Source organism: Oryzias latipes, chromosome 7 (assembly GCF_002234675.1).
Source record: "Oryzias latipes chromosome 7, ASM223467v1".
In the NCBI taxonomy this organism is placed as follows: Eukaryota; Metazoa; Chordata; class Actinopteri; order Beloniformes; family Adrianichthyidae; genus Oryzias; species Oryzias latipes.
In genome coordinates this window covers 12023374-12036951 of record NC_019865.2, presented here as the reverse complement: position 1 = coordinate 12036951, position 13578 = coordinate 12023374, and the positions used below count along the sequence as shown (strand labels likewise).

General features: G+C 39.8%; 1 protein-coding gene across 3 annotated transcripts in view; it reads right to left on the bottom strand.

Moving 5' to 3' along the window:
* LOC101170514 (zinc finger protein 385A) overlaps nt 1–13141 on the bottom strand; it is a 67357-nt gene extending 54216 nt beyond the window's left edge. Inside the window, exon 1 of one of the 3 annotated variants that reach the window (XM_011477078.3) lies at nt 12968–13141. In XM_011477078.3, the coding sequence (XP_011475380.1) occupies nt 12968–12980 (13 nt within the window). In that variant the 5' untranslated portion in view covers nt 12981–13141. Of the gene's footprint in view, nt 1–5221; nt 5324–5442; nt 6075–12967 lie in introns of those variants that run through there. The other 2 variants (XM_004070698.4, XM_020704641.2) reach the window with 2 other exon arrangements.
* Between the last annotated feature and the right edge of the window lie 437 nt (nt 13142–13578).

The following is a 13578-nucleotide window of genomic DNA, read 5'->3' as shown; positions in this document are numbered from 1 at the left end:
TGAGCTCCGCTTACTGCCACCTTTTAACACTAGAGTTTTTGGCGTTCTATAAGTTGTTATTTAGACCATTAAAATACACTGCATGAGAATTAGTTGGAGGAAAGGAGGGTGTTCAGGGTTAAGATTTGAGCTATTTTGAGCCCTTTATGTAACAGAAAGGATTAAAAGCTAACTTGGAGCTTCTTGGAAGTGAAAGCATGACTTTGTTACTATAGCAATTAAACAGTGGTCGCTTAAGCTGACAAGGTCACAGAGCACCGAACCGTTGTGGCTAAGGTAAAAAGAGGACAATAACCAACCAGTGCCACAACCACACTGCTCGCATTTCCTGACTGCATGAGTCAAATCCAAGAATTTTGTGCTCAAAGCAGGCAGGGAAGCGAGCAAGTAAGCAATTTACAGCTAAGATGCCTCGCAATCCGGTACTGCTAGCCTTTTTGTGTGACTGTTTGTTCATTTTGCTCTCTCCATTCACCTATTCTATCCGTTCAATTCTCATTAGCCTCTCGTCTATAGCCGTGGAAGTATAAACTGACCTTGCTGCGGCTCAAGGTGAATTGATTTCTCATTCGGGCTTTGTGTGAAACCTTATCTCAACAGCACTCACAGGAATTTCCTCTTCCCCTTTGTAGAACAGGAGTGACCTGTATCTTTTCTTTTGTGAGGATACTTCTCATTCCATTTTATCTGTGTCTCTTCTTCTCTCTGGTTTCAGCCTTTTTTTCCCCTCTAAACCTACAGAATTAAAGCAGACACAAGTAATGCAGCATTTGTTGCTGCCAAATGTGCTTCCATGACCTTTTCACACTTGACTGTCATTTGGGAGGCTGTGGGTCTTCGTCTTTGAATGGAATTACTGAGTTATCTTTTTTGATTCGTCAATTTTTAGGAGGGTGGTAGTTTGATCTGTACCCTCTCTGAATAAAATCAACATATTTCTTTGTAGGGTGTCTATTTCTTACTGTCTTGTACATCTACAATGTTTGTTGTTAGTCTACTACACCAGGATCTCTGTAAAAATGCATCTGACTTTAGACTGTGCAAATAAAATATGTGGACAAAGAACAAACAATAAATAACCTAAAGCGTGCTTTTGTACTGCACCTTAAAAAAATAGTAAATCTCGGATATGAATAGGGGCCAAGCCACCGTGAAAACAACAAAGCATTTAGCATCAAGGCAAATATTGAAGCTAAAGTGGTTCAAAAGTTGACAGAATTAATTCTTCCAACATGAATTCAAGTGCAAAAGTTTTAGGATAAAAGAGCAGATGGTGTTACATATGTGCTAAAAAAAAAGAGATCTTGATAAATTGTCTAAATAAAATAATACAGTTTTAAAAGTGAAGAGATGCAAGGAAGGAAAGAAAAAACAGCTACATGACAGAAACAACTGTGCATCTTTGTGAAGAGCAGGGCGTCTCAGTGAGAAGACTCGTCTGTTTCTTTTTCCACTTTGTGATCAGAGAGACTGTTGAAGCATACAGAACATTTTCCAAGCTTTAACTCCCAGGTGTCTTGTAGCCCTGGGATTCCCAGTCAGTAATAAGCCCCGCTGCCTTTGTGAATGCACTAATGTGACACACAATCACGCTCAGGTGAACCACCGTGCCTCACGGAGCAGCGGTGGCATTCTTCTGGTGATGGCAGGTGGCTGCCCTGGTTTTGAATACATAAACATTCCAGTTTATTCAAAAACATTCAATATGTTGGCACTCTGGTTTATTTATGGCAAAAAAAAGTTGGAAGTTTTAGTCACTGAGAATCTCCTGCATGACGCTGCCTTTAGTTTTATTGCATGCTCTTTGACAGAGGACACTGCAGTGAAGCAATGAAGCTGTGGGCGTCAGAGAAGCACATACCTCCTCCTCCCTCTGCTCTGCAGTGTTACACACACTGGGTTGACCACACACACACAAACTGATGCCCTCACAGACACAATAGGTTGCCTTCCCACCAGTCCAATAACAGGCCTATTCATTAGAGACTCTTACAGGCAATATTGACAGCCTGCTGACATGTAGTCACTGCAGCATAAACAAATGGAGCAATAGTGTGGGGCAAGGAAGGAAGGGAATGAGTGAAGTGAGCTGTTATAGTGTTTTTTTTACTGTGAAATCTGTTCACAAACTTAAAATTCAGATGGACATGAAGAGAAAAAGAGTGCTTCATTAATAAGAGCACAGGACACTGGTTTCAAATGCACTTAAGGGGATCTCCACTCAGAGGAGGGCCACATAAATTCTGTACTCTAGGTCACACCTGAGATGTGTGACCTATTTTAATTATAGTCACGGGAATAAGTCTTTTCATTCTACACGGAGGAATGATTGCAGGGTGAGGTGGGTCAAGTGCAGCATGCAAGCAACTCATTATTGTATTATAGCTACAACCCCTTTTGATAGAAGAGAGCCAGAAAGATCTGTGAAAAAACAAGCAGATACCTGAAGCCAGGAGTTCTGGAGCCCTGAGGCACAAATCACAACATCAAACTTGAAACAAGCAGAGAATTGCACATTTTTTTAAATGCAAAATCTGTAATTTAAAGACCCACACAAATAAAATTTGTGTTTGTGGTGTTTTTTTGAACATGTTTTAGTAGTATATTTCTTATGATGTAGGACACATTTAATGAAAAATAAGGTTAAAATGGCATTTCAGACTATTTTTTGACTATTGCTTGCTTACTCTCAACAACTCAGGGTCAAATTTCTGGTGAACCCCTGCTGCTCTGCAGAAACTTTGTCTTAGAAAATGACACAGGTTTTCTGATTTTGCTTAAAAACTGCATAATCATAATTAAAATACCACTGGAAACACTTTAACATGAAATCAAAAGATGATCGGAATCGGACTATAAGGGACTGTTAGTTTCCTGTCACTTTAAGCAAAAAAGAGAGCAATTAAGTCTTAGAGAAGATAGAAAACTGCTGATTTGTTCAGAAAGCTGCTCTTTTGTGTCTCCTTGATTTGACCCCTGAAACCAGGTATGCAGACTTTAAAGAATGTGGAGTTGGAAGGTTAGGTAAATGGAATGATTAACACCCATACAGACAAGTCAACACAGAGATGGGCATTCTGAGGACAGATGAGACCAGTTTAGCCACATCTACCAGGACAAAGACACAGACTGCTTGGCCCCGGGGTCAGGAAGTCAGCCTCAGCGCAAATGGATGTGACTGATGAAGCACAAAACAACTCTTTATGAGACACGACTGAAGTGCCCCAAAAAAGTAATATTTATCCAAATTTTGGTTACTCATGTGAGATGATTTTTTATGGTGTCTTGGATGATCACAGAAATTCTAAGGGGAGTTGAAAGACAGTTGCTAACAGAAGCCAAGCAATAAAATTGTCTGTTACTGCGCCATAAACACTTTAACTGAAATCCTTCTCAACTGCAGCAGCGCCAAACCTCGGTGATGCACACATGGATTTGTGAAGCGCAGCACCAATACACTTCCACTGCCATTATTTACATCAATACTGTCACCACTGTCATTGCAGTCACAGTCCTCTGTCAGGACCTCATAATGCCTTCAATACAAGTTACGACTGACTTCCGATCACAACGACAGGACAGAGCAGGACGGGTAATGGTTATTCTGTCAAGGTCAGAGAACAAAGGATAAGAAAAGACTGGAAGCTACGCAGCAGAGTTGGTGATGCATACGGTTTCCACATGCATCCTCAACCGGAACAAACACACTTAAATATCTTTACCACGTAGTTAGAACCTATCAGCTTAAAATCAAGGAATTTGCCGGTGGCAGCTCAAGATCCGTCAGTGCCACAACACTAAAGGTCATTGCAATAACATTTCCACTTTCAGACGATAAAAAGACCAACATGCCGTATCAGTCACTGGCCACATCATCAGGAAAACTAGAAATTGTGACAGAAGGTGGAAACATGTATTCTTTCCAAAGAAACTAGCAACAAATTCACAGAATGAGGTCCAGGCCAGCTTTTTTTTTTCTTGGCAAATGTGATTAAAAAAAATTGAAATACGTATCATTCTTCAAAACATGTGACTTATTTTAATGCTTCAGCCCTCTATAATTGTTTGAAGTCATTAAAAAGAGTATATATGTTAGAAAGCATTCACTGTTTCTGCACATAGTTCAGGAGCTGCATTCTTTAGTATTCCCCACAAGGCGCCAGCAGTATTAGACAGAGGAAACTGACACACGCTACCTTAAACTAAAACCATTACACTGGTAGAGCTGTGTTGGTGTTAACATGTCCAGGTCGAATATCATTTAAAAACAGCTGCCACCACCTGCAACAAACTCAAGACAGTACTTGCCTGACTGCTTTAAGAGCCTCAAGTCATGTAATTGTTCGCTTCTAACCACCTTAAGAAACTCAACCTAAATTTTTTTTTTTTTAAACAGTGGACTATTCCCATTAAAACCATGATTTAAAAATATATATTTCTTTTACATTAAAGGTTTGAAGTTAAACAGTAATGTTAAGTGTGAGCATTACTGGCATATAGTCACAAACATTTCAAAGTCTCACAACTGAGACTACACGACTCCCTATAATCATTAAAGTTGTCTTCTTGAAAAACATGCCTGCCAGGAGGGCAGAGGAGCCGAGCTGCGGCTGAATCAGTCCAGGCATGCGTTAAAACAAAGCGTGCTCTCTGGCAGAGCACATAGCAACACACTCAAACGCACATTTACTAGAAAAACACACTCACAGTCTCAGAGAAACAGCCCCAAACAAAGGACTTTGGGATGCAGTCACAGGTGCTGTACTGCTTTATGAACACACACAAGCTTTTCTCACATCACACAGGTCATGTTCACATCACTGGAGTCCTCTTCTATATAAATGTGCAAACTAACACTGCAGAGTACACAGAATCCCCCCATTTGACCATGACTGCTATGAGACCAGCATACTAATGAAGAAACCCGGAGCTGACTCAGAGCAGCTTTTTCTTTACTTGCCTAACGTACAATCACAAATCTTATTCACATCATTGAATTTGTTTGAGCAGCTTACTCAAAGCTTTAGACAGAATCTGATGGCTAACTTGTACATTTTTACGAACCGTTGAGGTAAATATGCACATCATCTATTAAGTTAAGAATAAGCCAGGCCACTACACCTCCTAGAATGGTGGAGTCTGGTCATGTGACCAAACAGCCCATAATAATACAGTCCAGTTCCAAACACTTTGACCTTCCTCGTCATCACTCACACCTTACCAGTAATGGTACATTATTGCAGTCATTACAAGCAGTAACCATCATGCAAAGGTTCATCCCAGAGCTCCGCACTGACAGATGTCTGCATGGAATAAAAACTCAGCAGAGCGCATTATTAATCAGGAGCTGCTGCTGCTGGCCAAGTTTAAGTAGGGATTAGTGATACAACAACATGCCTGACCTCTCCAAAATCCCATGCACCACAAAAAGCGACAACTCACCCAAAATCATGCTGTGTGTGTGTTGCCTTTGGTGTCTCTGGATAGACAAGTGTTCCCTCACTGCACCCGTCTCTCCAACTACGGCTAAAAGACAATGATCCAAAATTTAGAGTTCCCCTCTTCTCTCCAGACAGAGGAAACTCAGAGAAGCAGCGTTTGATGTGAGGAGAGGTTTCTGCTGCGGCTGTTGCACATGCCGTCCCTTGTGCCTGCCCTCTCCAGGTAAAAAACTATGTGTTAAGAGGAGGAGGAGGAGGAGGAGGAGAAAGTGTGTGTGTGTGAAGGAGGGAATCCAGTGTTTCTGCAGTGGTGGCTCAGGTAAGCCTGAGGACAGTATGGAGGTGCTTGCAGGCAGAGGAGTGAGAGCACAAGAGGAGAGAAAGGGAGAGGAGGGGGAGCCTAAAGTGTGACAGCCATTCGCGTGGGGGGGGGAAGGTGGATGCAGCCAAGATCATCTCCTCCACAGCAGCCAGGAGTAGGAAATGCAGTGGTCTCCAACAAACAGCTGATGAGCAGCGTCACCTAAAATATGTCATTTCACAGAAAGCTTTAAACAGAAGTTTGCATTCAAGTCAGTGGCTGCTTTGGTCTTTCTTTTAAAAGCACATGCTCTTTTTCCCACTCAAGATTTGTCTGCCTCTCTCTGCTTCTTCTTTTTTTCTTTTTTTAGTGGGGGGTTTGGGAATAACCTAAAGGCGCCTTCCATGCCTCTGCTCTGATTGGTGGCAGGCTCAACCAATGGGAGCAGCAGCTGACACTTGTCATCATGCAGAGTGGAAGTCATGAAGGAGGGATGCAGCTTGACTGAAAATGCCGTCTCCAACACCACTGTTAGTGTTTCTCATTACAGATGCTCGCCTCTTTTTTCTTTTCTGTCAAAAAACCCATCAGGCAGATCCGACGGGTGCACTTGTTGTTGTCCCCCCCCTGCTCTGTCCTTTGACTCCACATATATGTGGACTTGTTATAGGATTAACCTTTTATCGGTGTGACTTTGTCCTTCTCTCCTTGCCTCTCACAACCCTGCAAAGAAAAGTTCCGCATTTTATCAATGTTTGCGCTTTCATCACAGGGACGGAAGTCAGACTTGCTTTGGTGGGGGGTGTGCACCGAAAGGAGAGATGAAATGGAAAGCGACAGAGCGGAGGAGGCAAAAGAAGGAGGGGTGGAGATTAAACTAAATACAAACTGGCAAAGGGACAAAGCGAGATGGAGTGAGGAGACGAGACAACCAGAAGGATGGAGTGTCGAGAAAAGGACAGAAAAGTGGACACATGCAAGAGATGGGCTGCAGAGTCACTAATTAAAGAGGAGCTTCACAGCCAGCTGCTTTATGGTCCACTTCCTCCACACGAAGGAACCTCTCCAATAATGTCTGCTGTCATGTTCCAACGCTAAAGTCTGCCTCTACTTTCACTTGTAAAAAGGGACGACAGGATAGCTGGGGAGAGACATTTTGAAAAATCACACAGCCATGATGTTCTAGAGAAGCTGGAGTGCTTAGGAGATGGCTTAAAAAAGCTGTCAAGAAATTAATCCCCTGGGGTGGGCATGCTTGCATGCAGACAGAACCACGTGAGCCCAAGGCTACAGAAAACACGGCTTGATGTTTATGGAGCCTCCTCTTGTCCTTTCTCTCCACCACCCTTCTCAAGCTCTCAGGCTGAGGCTGTGAGTCACACAGTGTTGGAGTGAATACTAAGGAGGTGGGCTGACGTCTCCAATACCTCTCTGCACCACAACTCCAATGCATACATCCAAGCTAATGTATGTAAACACTGCCTGACATAGATCACAAATCCCTACTCAGATTCTTACAGATTGTGTAGAATCCTTTGGAAAAACGCTGCTGGTATTATGGAGCATATGGAGATTTACAAACCTTTCCTTTTTAACAGCTGTCACAGAGGTATGACACATTAAACAACAATAAAAGCAAACAACTTAAGGCCTAGAATAATGGAGTTACAACTGTAGAATAAACACTAGTTATTGAGGACAGACAGAAGAGATGGAGCTCATAGGTTCTGAAGTCAACCATAAAGGAACGCAGTGTCTGCAGGAAATGAACCGTGGATCCAATATATTACTTTTTGCAAATTTCACAGTAATTATCGTTAACAGACAGTGGCTTAATGTTCTGGCCATTCCATAACGGCTAGTGTAAACGGTTGTCTGCAAAAAAAAGTTGAGATAGGGTTTCCTCATTAGTTGTGTTGGTATCAATAATTTAGTTGGCCCTTGTTGGCGTTCAATGGAGCGAGTGCTAATGTGCTGTCAGGCCAACGGGGGCCCAGGGCCCAGCGCCACTTTAATGGATGTCATGATGAGAGGGTGAAATTGAAGCACCGAGGTCCAGTATCATTGAGAAGGAGGGAGGAAAAGACACGGGAGGGGGAAGTGAAGGGACACGGGAAGATGAAAGCCTCTGAAAAAGGAAATATGACATTAAATGTCTACATGAGCACCAAGGTGATGACAAATGTAGAACAGAAAGCACCAGGGAAAGCCACTCAGCTATAAAATAATGTGCCAACCATTGTCTCCTTTGGAAAAAAAGAAGAAAGGACAGGTCAAAATGTATTGTACATGAATAATGAGCTGACAGTGTCTTTTGACTATACATTTTGAATTTCTAAAGATACTTAAAGTGATAATACTTTATCAGTTGCTTAGAGTTACTTCAAAGAACCAATCATCTTTTAATCTCTTGTAAGAGTGTTCCCAGTGGTCTTGTAATTATGATTATACGGTTTTTGGCCAAAATTAAAAAAACAACAACCTGTGTTTTAATCTGACATAGTTTCTGCAGAGGAGCAGTAGTTCATTAGAACCTCTGAGTTGTAGGTGGAACTGTTGGCGGGTGTAAGCCTACACCCTGACCTCCAATCATCCTTTTTTTTTGACGCTCTCCTGCTGCCTCACAGCCCCTCACCTCCAACCTATTAGTGGTGCTACAAAAATGGTGAGCAATATTTAAGCTATCCAGCTCTAAAGGAAAACAAAGATGTACATGGATCTATTTGTCTGCAAGTGGATGAATTTGAATGGAGCAGAGCAGGGACCTTGTGACCCACTGACTGTAGTTTCTACGTCACTACTAAAATTTTTAAACTGCACTTTTCATCTGTTCCTGTTTAACCACAAATTGAATTAAAAAAAAATCAAAAATGTAGGCCTAATTTTCTTTAGATGTCTCCACCATGAGGAAATGCCAGAAGAACATGTATAAAAAACCAAAAACCCAATTTTCAAAGGAGTGGATGTTTAAAAGTGTTATCTTTAATTTAGAGAGAGAGACATTTATTTCGGTTATGTTAAACACACAAACATAAACATTGAACAAAATTAACCAAAAAATGTGTCGGGTGAAGCCAAGGCTTATTTCCTGATTACAAACATCTACCTACAAATTGATAGAACCTAAAAAAAAAAAAAAGAAAAGGAAAAAACAAACAAAAACACTTCTCAAAATTACCTCCCAACCACAAGAGTCTCTCAGTCCAGAAGGTACTTTTGATATATTTTAAATGTATACATTTTCATAAACTGATTTATAGAGTTTGCAGTCTTCAGATCTTCGGATAATAAATTCCACATGTTGACCCCCTGAACAAAAATACTATTCCTAATTGCATTAGTTCTGACCACTTTGTTTTTAAATATATCTTTACCCCGAAAATTATAATTATTAACTTTAATTTCAAGCAAACTCAGTATTTTGGCAGGTACATATTGTTTTTTAACTTTAAACATAAAAATTCCAGTACTAAGATCAACTAAATCCAAAAATTTTAGTGCCCTTAATTCTGGAAATATTTGTTTTGTGGATTGATTGTATGAAGAGTGATTTACAATTCTAATTGCTTTTTTTGCTGAATAAAAATAGGTTTTGTATTTGACTTGTAACTATGCCCCCAGATTTCTAAACAATAGGTCAAATAAGGCATTAGGAGGGAACAATATAGAATATACAATGTAGCCGTATTTAAAAAATACTTGACTTTATGTAAAATGTCTAATAATTTGGACAATTTAGAATTTTTTTTCCCATTTTTTTTGTTCAGGTAAAATATGAAGCCTATGCAATTGTTTTTGTGTCTGAACAAAGTAAGAAGTTCTTCCATTCAGTTTTTGGCATGCTGACTTGAAAATATAGCCTACTAGTAAAGCCCCTAATTATTTACAAAAGACTGTTTAGTGACTTTAGTTACTTACTGAGAATGAAAAGGTATGAGAAGCCTAACAAATAATAAAATAGAATCTGATCAATAAACACTTTATTTCTGAAACTTAGAAACTTAGAGAAAAAATTGTGTGCTTAATGTTTGCATTTTATAAAATAAAAACATAAATTCAAGGTAAAATTGACTAAACGTCGGGCAGAATGTACAAAAAACCTACAAAAACAAGTGATAGCAGTAGTTATGAACGGCTCTCGGTTTTGTTTGGATCTAAAGCTAACATATGCTTTCAAGCGGATGTCAATGAAAAGTCTATGTACATGCTGGTTTCCGGCTTTCATGTTTAAAACTCTCGAGTTCAAATATGGCTGCGCACATTTTTAAGACTCTTTTTTGACTCCACATACAAAAAGTGCAACCATTGAACATGTTTTTAAAGTTAAACCAGGTCAAGCTTTGACCAATTAGGGACTCGGATCTTGTAGAGACTTTTGGACAGCATCTCTCTTAATTCATGGAAGTGACAACTGTTTGAAATTTAAAAAAAAATTAACAATTGTGGTTTGTGCCCGGCCGTAAATACATGACACAAAGTCTTTTATATATCGGAATAGAGCTGTGAAAGAAAAAGTCTGGAGCAAGATTCTGGATATTTGCTACTCTTTGACATTTCATGCCGCTTTTAACTACAGGTGCATACATGTGCTAGTGAACAGTGGCACAAGAAGAAGGTGAAGCCCCTCTCTAGTTGTCCAGTGTGAACACCATGGGCTAAACACGCAATCAGAAATGCCCCCATATGAACATGGCATAAGGTTTTTATTCTCCAGCAACAGCACAGTAAAGATCATCCTAAGAACTTTGACATGTTCTTGTTGCACAGATGGTTTCCAAAATGTTTGGCTTTGCTTTTATTGAGGTGTTGTGCTTGCACTCCTCTTACTGTACATAGCAGTATTTGAAAGTAAAGATAATGAACAACTAACAACCACAATACGTGAACAATGAACAATTAAGAACCACAATATCACAAACATGACAAAACGTGCAATATAGAAAAAGGTTGAGACATTGCAGTAACCTTTGGTCATGAATGCATTATGTCTCTCTGCAAGTCATTCATATTTTTTACTCATCTCTGTTTTTTAAAGTTTATTCCTCATTTATTTATTTATTTATTTATTCTTTGTTTTGTGGTCCTTCTGTAATTCACTCTGACTTGAGAGCTGCCAGTGAAAAAGTCCAAGTTACTTGTTTTACACGTACAAATGGCAAGAAACCCTTATCTTTGTCCTTATAAGCGGCATGTTACACTGTTTCGCACTTAATCTAGTTTGATTTCAACTATGTAGCCAAGCATGAGTTTCAGAAAAGCTGAACTGTTGATCTTAACACCATAATTTCTTCTCAATCAAAAATAAAAACTTAATCTAGATCCATTTCCTTAAATTAGATTGAAGCTGAATTCAAAGGAGACTCAGACTTGCTTGTGGTAAGTAGTTTTGCTGCCCTCTGTTGGAATAGCCTTGTCAACACAGGATATTTGTCTCAGCTCTGTTCAAAGCTCCCAGTGGACACAGAAAGCCGCCTGGAAAGGTTCCACTATGTAAAATGATGCCAGAATGTAAACTGAGAAGGTTGTTCTTGAAGCCATGTCAACACTTACAGGACCTGACTGGCATGAGACACGGCTGGTTTCAGTATTGATTGTCTGTCTGACAGTATCTAAAAGGCCTTATTTAAGCCATTCAACGGAACTGTTATTAAGTTGTTAAGGCTGGTAATCTTCCTGAAAAACATTTATTGATCTTTTTATTGAGAGTATAAAGAGTTATAAGCATTAATCTTAATATTTGCTCCACCAACCCAAGGGGTGAAAAAAACATGAAAAATTAGATTTGTAAGCTCTACCATTCAAAATTTTACGCTCAAGATGTATGCTTTTTTTCAATTTGTTGGGAAACTAAGCAAATCTACAGGTGGGAAATTTAGCAAATACATTACAACTCATCTTCTCAAAATGAACTAACATCACTCTCAAAATGCATCAGTTGACTTTTTTCAATTTTTCACCATGAAGAATCACGAGATTTTCATGTTACTTAGCTCTCCTTATTTTATTTTGGAGATTTAAATCACGGTGAAAATAAAAATCCCAGAACACCAAAGCCATTTATTAAGGTTTGGGTGTCTCCTGGCTCTGAGGTGGTGAATTTAGAGGCTCTCCATTAAGGTCAAAGATCATTTGGCCAGGCAACATGTTGGTCGGCTAAGCTTGAACACAAGGACCTCTGCATTCCCCTTGAGCAGGCCTGAGCCTGCAAGTCTGACAAGAATATCATTTTGCCACAGCGAGGGATAATCATCTCACTAAATTTAGAGTATTGATCCGCAGTGAACGTGGGCAGGAAATGTGGCCAGCAGTGTGTTTCTTGTGCTCACGTTCTCCTTTAGTAAACTATCGATCACTCAGGATGCTCTGATATAATGATTACTCATAAAACTGGAGCTCTCCTCACTACAGGTTTTTCATAACAGATGAAAAAAGAAGAGGGGATGTTAATAGTTTAGGAAATTTTTCTCTTTACAATGCTGATTTACAAGGTAACTTGTTTTTAGTCTAACTGGTATACAAGCAAAATTTCCCATGCATGGGTGTGCAGATATGTGTAGATGTGTGTACACAGATGGGTGTGTCTATCCTGTGAATCCACACTTGCCTACACAGATGGAGAATGTTGATGTTGACTGTCACACTATCACACACCCCTGACATTTTTGCAGCAGCTACAGAGGAGAGGCTGTCGTTCTCTCCAGACATACTCAAATAGCGCGTTTGCAGCACAACTGCAGGGATGAGAGGTCATTTTGAAAACCTTTGCTGCAGCTTGTATTTGGCTTTGCAGTTTAGAATTTAACAAACTGAAAGAGCTTTTCTGTTGTCATATCTGTATTTGAAGCTCAGGCATTTCTCAGCTCACAGCAAAAACACAAGCCTCATATCTCTGCAGCTGAATAAACGTGTTCCCTCCGAAAAAGCTTATCGTTCTTTTTTATGACGTTTTAAACAAATAAGCTTATAAAAGGTGCGCTGTAACTTAAACACAATTTGCACAGCTCAAGGTGCAAATGTGCGCATGCACAGTGAGAAGGCAGACTAGCTCATACTAACACAGTCAGATGTGCCAGCCTGATAGCTGCACAAGACTGTGGGAATTTCATACATTAACTGTTAAAACACTTTTACAGAAATGTGATCCTGTAATATAATCTGCACAAAGGCAACATAAAAGGGACTTTAAATGGAAGCAAACATAACTCATAACTCAAACATGACTTACCTGTGTTCCACATTTAGTTGTACCTGAAATGCTCCCTCTCTCACCGACTGAATCAACTCCAAACATTACAAGGTGCCATTGGAGCCTTTATGAAATTCTCCTACCATTGGGTCTGGTCAAGCCTCTTTATTGGAAGAAGGGGGGAAAACGCTTACAGTTACAATCATCTAAAGAATGTCAGGAGCAGTGCAGGAATAAAACTGTGCGCACATCGCTTCAGTTCCCTCCCGTCTCTGGATCTCTCCTCCCCTCTTTCGCTTCTGCTCCCTGACAGGTCCATGTGAAAACAGAGATGGGGCAAGAGATTCTAAAAGCTTCTCTTTGTGGACATTAATAAATGAACAAAGTTGTGTTAGAATAAAGAAGAGCAGATTTATTTTTGTAACAGGAAGGTGAAGAGGAATAGAAAGGGAGTCAAGTGTCAGAGGTGGCATAAGAAGTGAAATGAGGTTTTATGAGCTAACGTAAAAAAATATTTACTTTAGCAAAGTAAATGTTTGTTATATTCTATAGTTATTAGAATGTGGGCTGCTTCTCATAGAGCAAGAACAGCTGATCTTTGCCTCTATGTCAAACTAAAAATTAGAAAAACTGTGAAAATGTTGACAAAA